Raw genomic sequence first — 8,045 nt, 5'->3', positions numbered from 1 at the left:
GGATTTTAACAACTCCCCTTGTCTTCTCATGACAATACTTGAGGTCATTCTCATATGCTGATTTCAAAGAACATGGCCCTAGAGACATGTCGTGGGACCTTGGATTGAGAGAATTTTGGACCACCACTTCTCCTAATAAGAGAGGTTTTACTTATCACCATAATGCACATTTGGAACCTCATTTGCGTAAGTGCCTCGTTAAAATAAAACTAGGATCAAAAAAAGGCTTTAGCTCAAGAGCTTTGCTTTGTACATGCACACACCATCTTTCCTACCAATAACCGGCAGTAGTAAGCTTTGGAATAGTAGCACTCTCCATCGGTACCTCTTGTGTAAACGTCACACCACCTTTACTACCAAAAAACTACAACAGTTAGCTTTGGAATAGTAGCATTCTCCATAGGTACCTCCTTTGTTAAACAATCTTCACAGAAACTGCTGTTTTACCCCCGTCCCTTTTCCTCAAAACACGCTGATGAGCACACAAAGACTGCATAATGATTTGTGTGCACGGGCACACATGAGTGCGCATGCATACGCGAGAACGCACGTGTGTGTGTGTGTGTGTGTGTGTGTGTGTGTGTGTGTGTGAGAGAGAGAGAGAGAGAGAGAGAGAGAGAGAGAGAGAACCAGAATGCAAAGGACACAACAGCCTGCTCTATGCAAGTGTAGATGTGCCATGCCCCAGATGCATGTGTGGATTTGTGTGCACACGCGTGTAAGAGACAGAGAGAGAGGCAACCTACATTCAAAATTAATTTGGAATGCTAAGGACAAAAGAGTCTGCGCTATGCAAGTGTAGCTAAGCCAGGCCCTAGATGCAAGCAGCAGCCGCCCATGAACTTGTCAGCTAAAAAGATGTTGAAGTGAACCTGTAAAGGGAAATACGTGGGCAAACAACAAACACATTTTTGCAGTAGCATTGCTACATAGCCACCATGAGTGAAAATTCAGTTAAGCCTTTTTAACTCCACACTCATTTCAACATACGGATCACAAGAGACACGGACTACATCAGTCTCTACACCAGAAGCTAGTGTTCGACCGTGAGGCAAATACACACATTCATACTACACAACTCAGAAACTTAACATTGATATTAAAAGCAATGTCTACTGAAAAACAGGTATATCTGAGCTTCTTTTGGAGGCCTACTAATAATAGCCATTTCTGAACTTCAACGTCAGTTAGTGTGACCTTAGCCCTCCTGCAGAAATACTTCACAATTAGCTATGTGCAAACAGATTGCTAATAAATGACACACACACACACACACACACACGGGATGAATTTAAGAAAACACATACAGCAGAAAATGATGGACTCCTATTCAAGCTGCGTTCTCAATCATTTGTGTGTGTGTGTGTGTGTGTGTGTTTGAGAGAGAGAGAGAGAGGGGGTCAATGTGGGCGGATGCATTTAAGTAGACACTTACAGAAAATGATCGACTCCTACTCAAGCTGCGTTCTCGATCATTTGGTGGAGAAGGCTGTCCAATAAGCAGAAAGTTCATCACTTGCTTGCCAGTAGGCTCAACCAACAAGCTTTAGCACAAAACAAAAGAGGTAGCTTGACATTGACCATAAGCACTTCAGATAAAAATTAATTAGCACTTACCATGCCACGAGGTGACCTAGATTTAGACTGGCTCCTGCAGGTCAATGTTCCAAAAAATCACTCAAAGTAGCAGGCACAGAGCAGATGCACACTTCACTTTACAAACCTGGGTGCACTTGGAGGGGAACCGGACTGTGAACGGCTTTTTGAAAGTGACCTTGAACGAGAATCCATAGGTGACGCCGATCTGCTTCTAGGAGACTTACTACGAGAGCGGCTGCGAAGACAGACAAGAGAGTCTAAAAGCAACGTCGCAAGAGTGATGGGACCCTAAATAATATTGTAACAACATTGCCCATAAAATCAATATATTTTGCTCAATCAAGGACAAAACCATGCAAATATAATATGCAATCGAGGATTCCGTGCATGCGTACATGTGCTTCATGTGCAGATACTACAATGGGGACCAAAGTATGGAATGGTTCTCCTTGGAGTGTCTTTTTAATCCAGAAATCTATATACAATGAATGCTTTGCAGAGGCACAGATACTGTGACCTTAAAGCTGGCATGCACAATTTCCAAACCCCCATCCTTTTCCTTTTCTCGTGTTTGGTTCTCATCATGTTGATTGATGTCATGGTATGTGCGGAAAGGTTGGAGATGGAATCATTGACTTGGTTAGAGCAAAATCCAGCATTCTTATACAAAAATTTCTGAGCAAGAAAGAAGGGAAAAGAGATGTAAGAGAACACACGATTGGATCCCCATAAACACTCTAAAGGGTCTCCACTATGAAGGTATATTTGTCTTATTGCTGTACATGAAAAGATGAGACTGACTTACGAAGTGTCAAGACTGACCTTAAACTTGCAGATAATCCCTGAGACCAGGGCTGATCTAGCCACCTCTCTGTGGTACACTGCTGGACAGATAATACATAGGAGTGGTCAATGAGCCAATGGTTAAGTTTGATTGTTTGTTCTTGATTGGGGGTGGAAGAGATGCATTTTCTCCAACAGGCTGCTCGTCTACCTGTTTCTCCACCTCAGATGGTTGCATTTTCTTGCCAATGAGCTGCTTCTGGCATGCACATGGGCCTGGGTTTCTTGCAGAGCAATGAGATGATCAAATGGGCTCAGGGACACCCTTTATATAGGGGTGGGGCTGCTTGTGGACCTCGCCGATTGCATGTAGGGCTTGCCGACTAGCACAAGACAATGTAAAAAATGCATTTTTGCATGCATTTCACACCCTTACTGGTCCAGGTGCCTAGGGTCCCAATATGAGGAGGCATGGAAGGCTGAGGGGCTAAGGGCTGTTTACAGCTCATTGGCTAGCCCAAATGAGGGGCAATGGACCCTAGGCACCTGGACCAGTACGGGGCCAGGGTGTGAAATAGGTTCACACATCTAGACCTAGACAATGACTTTGACAGGTGCCTATCCACTCGACCAACTGGTCTAATAAGTGAGCAGGACTACAAAACACGATTACATCATAAAAGAGGGTTACATCCTTGAATGGGGCTGGTATATGACTAACATGTGTGAGACGTGCACGACTAACTCTGACCACCCCTAGGCAGTACACTTTGCAGCTCGTACCCCAGACAAGGGCTCACAAAATGCAGTGTTCATCTCAGGGCCTTGCACTTGTCTTGTACAGCCATGTCCATGACATCCAAGTGTGGGATGCACGTGGCATCCCTTTTTGCTTAAGCTTGATAGGACCTGCATAGCTTCCATGTAGTCCATCAATAAAGCTGGGTAGTCCTAGAAGAACTCCATGTCAAGCCTAAGCTGGGTAGGTCATCCTCGTGTGTGGGTACTAAAGTTTGCATGTGTGAGGGACTCCTCCCAAGGATCACCTACTGCACAGGCATAAACAAGATTAGAGAAACCAAATAAAAGGGGAGCATACAAGCTCACCACCAAACTAGGTTCGCGTCCGCAAACATCCCCTAAGCCAAGGGCTAATGTTCCACTCCAACAAGTCCATGCCAGTCAGCTCTAGCGTCCCATACCACCATTGCCTCCTCAGAGGGGCCGCTGGCAAGACTACCCATGATCTTCCATGTCCATGGCAGGAGCAATCCTCTTGGTCTATAGCCCTCTCAAGGAATCATATAATCATATAAATCAACACTAAACTGGGTAAAAGATTCACCCTCTCTCAGTCCTAGCAACCCCATCCAAATTACCCTTTCGATTTTCTTGTCAAAGTCTTACATAACTCCGTCTACCGTAGGGTAACTACCCCCCATAAGGATAGGACATAGCGAGGTTAGAAAATATAGATACACCCGAAAACTCTACATGCTGCAGATCCTAGCGTCCCATACCATTAGAATACACACCATATAAAATTTCCTTGACACTTTTAAAGCCTAGTCAAGTTGAACAATCCTTTCCCAACTAAGTCTGGGTGCACTACACCACCACCCCATGTCATAGTCCACCCTATAGGTAAACCACTGGAAGAAATACTAAAATAATTCACGCATGTCCACAAGTCCGACAACTCTCGTCCTAATGGAGCTCCCACAGGGAAATATACCATGCCATCTGTTTGAATCTTTAGATACTCCGACAATTGTCACGCGACCTCGTTCTCCCCCAACTAGCTTATCCTATATAAGATGTAATTACTCACACGTTGAGACCCTAGGATCAAACAATCATGTGACCAACCAACCAACCAACTAGAAGACCACAACCACCTCAACAGAGAAAACATTTGCAAAACCCGCACTAATGCTTTCTAATCTAGTCTCCCAAACATCTACTTAACCGTTATAAACCACAATTAACATCAGATAAAAGCGCTCATAACACATTTAAGCACTTCATAACAAAATATTACATTATATTACGAAGTCCTACAATGTTAGGGTGGGCTCCAAATTCACTCTTCAAACATACTAGAGCATTTTCCATTACAAAAGAAAAAATTTGACCCTTCCAATCTACATGGACATCATGGCTATAAAGCCATTCTTTACCCAATATAACATTGACCCTATCCAGATTCATAATCAAAAAAAATTAGGGACTCTGTATAGCTCTGGATAGATTTCGACATGCGTCTATCCCAGTTTTGTCCATATCCCACCACCAAGTTCACACGATACACGTGATCACAGGGCTGCATCTTCCACTCCCAGCTTCTACACAAGTTTAGCATTAACGAAGTTGTGAGTGCTACCAGAGTCAAAAAGGATGTGCACACTCTCTCCTAGCATCGACCCAAACATATGTATCAAGTCGTTAGAGCCGAAGATTGCCATGCTGAAAACACATTCCATGCAAGCACTCTGACCTAAAACAATAGTATCCACGGGAGAAATTTGAGGGTTACCAGTTGAAAGAATGTGCACAAGCGGAAGCAAATAAACATGAGAGAGAGAGAAAGATTGCAAGCAAGAACTAGGGCTTTATTCGCTTGAGGTTACAGAGTACAAGAGCCAGCAAATAGGGCAATGAATGATGATTGAATGAATAAAAGAGAGCAACTCTTATATACTTGTGCATGAAGCAGTGGGCTGTAGAAAACAGGCCGACAGGACTCTACGACAGCATTAAGAGAGAGATGCAATATTTTAACACCCCCTCTGCATCTTGAAGTGTGTAAAAAAGTCAAAAGAAAACTGATCACGAGGGTGCGACCGTGGACACCTCAGCATGGCCAGTACTGAGTACACCTCGGAAAATGCACATGTCAGCTTGTTGTCTGCCACTATAAAGAGCAAAAGAAATCTGCTTGGCTCCAAACTCAAAGTAGAACTGTGAACACATCACATCCAATAACCTCGAACAAGTGAACATGGAACACATCCTGTCCATAGTCTCTGCTGACCAATAGTTCTGGATCTCATCCGAACCATGAAGGAAACTTGGTTGATCCTGGAACTCATCCGGACCATCAAGTGAACTTGCCTGTCTTTATACTTGGAACTCCGACACACGGGTCCCATGCTCCAGATTTAATATAAGAGAGCTTTTGAAAGCTCCCTCTCCCGCCCACAAGCCGTTTCTGGAAGACAGCACGTGGGAGATACCCTTAAGATCAGAGCAGGACACCAATCATGTTATCTCCAGTCTGTAAGGCCTTGGGAGAGCTGGGGTTATCACTAGACGAGTCTATGTCAGTGTCATGTGACTTGTCTTTTCCCTTCTTTGAAGACTTGCCCTCGTCCCAAGCTTTGCCTTTGTCCTTTGACTGACAATCCTTTGACACGTGGCCTTTCTTCCCACACTTGTAACACCGACTCCGAACTTTCTTCTGCACTGTCACGAGTGCCTGATCAGGTCCAATAGACGATGAAACTTTCAACTTCCCATGTGAAATGAGAATGGGTTCCTCTTCCAAGAGGAGAGTACAAAGATCATCAAACTCGAGGGAACGTGTTGTGATCTGAACCCGCAAAGCTCGGGAAACCATGTCATAATGTACAGGAAGCCTGATGAGGAGGAGAGCAGCTAACTGAGAAGAGGTCAGGGCAGTACCCATTGCAATCATGAATCACCTTAACCTTCATCACAATGACTGCATGTAAGTCCCTGCTGTAAACTCCAGGGAAAAGAGCTGACCCAATAGGTTGACAAACCGCATTGTAGAGTCTCGTGCATATAGATCTGTCAGCTTTCTCCAAACAGAAGCAGCACAATCCAATGTTTGTACGGCGGGGGAGACCTTTGGTGAGATGGCTCGTACAAGTGCAGAGTGAGCTTTTGAGTCTTGATTCTCCCAAGCTGAAAGTTCTGCAAGAAAGGCATCCTCCTGGTCCTGAGTCCACTTCCTAGAGTTGGTAGGGCGTTCGGGCTTTCGTTCGTGGCCCTGAACAATCTCCCAGAGACCCTTGTGTGTGAACCAGACCTTCATCTGTAGCTTCCAGTGATCATAGTTTGAACCACTGAGCTTGTCCTCCTTGTTCGTGCAAGGGGGGACCCATGTCTGCCTCAAAGAAGCTATGTCTCAAACAACCTCTGTAGCTAAGCAATCCGCATGCTCTCTCAAGCACCTTTCCAGAGGATCCAACTAGGGACTAGTAGCCCCCTCTGAAGATGCAGGCTGGACAGCAGCAAAAGAAACCCAAAAAACACACCACCGGGAACCTCCTACCGGAAGAGGGAGGGGATCTTGGAGGGAGAAGAGCTGATGTGCCACTTGTCTGATGCACTTACTGAATCTGCAGCTAGAACTCTTCCACTTGCCTCTATAGAAGAAAACGTAGCCTGGGGGCTGGCTGACAGTAGTGGGAGAGCTTGTAGAGCAAAAAACGCAGCTAAGAGAGAAGAAACGCAGCCACTGTTTGAAGGGTCTACAGCCTGGAGAATCTAGGGAAGCAGAAAACGGAGAGAAGCAGATTGTGTAGCAGCCAGAGCCTAGGCGTATGATACCATGAAAGAATGTGCACAAGCGGAAGCAAATAAACATGAGAGAGAAAGATTGCAAGCAAGAACTAGAGCTTTATTAGCTTGAGGTTACAGAGTACAAGAGCCAGCAAATAGGGCAATGAATGATGATTGAATGAATAAAAGAGAGCAACTCTTATATACTTGTGCATGAAGCAGTCGGCTGTAGAAAACAGGCCGACAGGACTCCATGACAGCATTAAGAGAAAGATGAAATATTTTAACACCAATTACTTCGGTCAAATAAGCTACCTTGCTCTTGGCCTCCAGAAAACTCGCCTTCATATGACCCTTATGACCGCAAGAGAAACACATACACTCCCTTTTGTTCTGGAGGGTCAGTTGATACTTCTAATCCTTAGGTTCAACCGTTCACCCGAATACTGGGTTTGGTTGGTTCTATGGAGCCTTCTTAGACTTAAACTATCATTTACACCTGGACACCTACTGACACATTTCTACAGATTAAGGTTTCTAAGAGACGAACAATGAGCCGGAACGACTGGCCCCTCTCTCAGATAATCTATATTGATCTTGGGAGAATCAAGTACATAGTGTCATGGGCATTTCTAACCAGATTTCCATACCATAGTCACCAGAGACGAGAAACTGGAACAGAAAAGTTCGAGGAATGGAAACGGGAAAACGAGTTTTTAGGGGTGGAAACGGCCGTTTCCTGTGACAACATCACTTGGGAAACGGAAACAGTCGTGGAAATGGATGGGGACTTGAAACGGAGAAACACGCTTCTAGGGGCTGAAACGGCCGTTTCCAGTGACTATGTTCCATACAATGCATACGAACACAATATTGCAAACAGTATGGTCATCGGTGAAGATCTACGACTCACACTACCCTCTCAAGTGTCCATGTTCTCTACCATCTGCTCTCTATTGTTCCACCCACACATGGTAGAACCGATCTTCAAGAGAGCACGTAGGACAAGAGAACACTACACACGGTATGTACTATGTAAACACGGAGTCTTCCTCCTTTTTGAAAGCTTCAATTTGTTGCAGTCCTTCACGACAAAAGACTTCAAGTGGTTGCAAGGAATCCTAGGAAAGCTT

At 44.7% G+C, this 8,045-nt stretch overlaps 1 protein-coding gene across 5 annotated transcripts in view; it reads right to left on the bottom strand.

The window, feature by feature from the left end:
* Window positions 1-888: 888 nt before the first annotated feature.
* Window positions 889-8,045, bottom strand: part of LOC147630143 (serine/arginine-rich splicing factor SR30-like) — a 34,841-nt gene continuing 27,684 nt past the window's right edge. For 4 of the 5 annotated variants that reach the window (XM_086811761.1, XM_086811763.1, XM_086811762.1 and 1 more), the window contains 4 exons: window positions 1,724-1,834; window positions 1,618-1,651; window positions 1,436-1,489; window positions 889-1,207 (listed from right to left, as the gene is read on the bottom strand). In XM_086811761.1, the coding sequence (XP_086667887.1) occupies window positions 1,199-1,207; window positions 1,436-1,489; window positions 1,618-1,651; window positions 1,724-1,834 (208 nt within the window). In that variant the 3' untranslated portion in view covers window positions 889-1,198. Of the gene's footprint in view, window positions 1,208-1,435; window positions 1,490-1,617; window positions 4,728-8,045 lie in introns of all 5 variants that reach the window. The other variant, XR_015267790.1, reaches the window with a different exon arrangement.

The sequence above is a fragment of the Cibotium barometz genome, chromosome 17 (genome assembly GCF_041138505.1).
Source record: "Cibotium barometz isolate CiBa-2024 chromosome 17, ASM4113850v1, whole genome shotgun sequence".
Classification (NCBI taxonomy): domain Eukaryota; kingdom Viridiplantae; phylum Streptophyta; class Polypodiopsida; order Cyatheales; family Cibotiaceae; genus Cibotium; species Cibotium barometz.
Note: the sequence above shows the minus strand (reverse complement) of the source record. Positions and strands in the feature narration are given on the sequence as shown.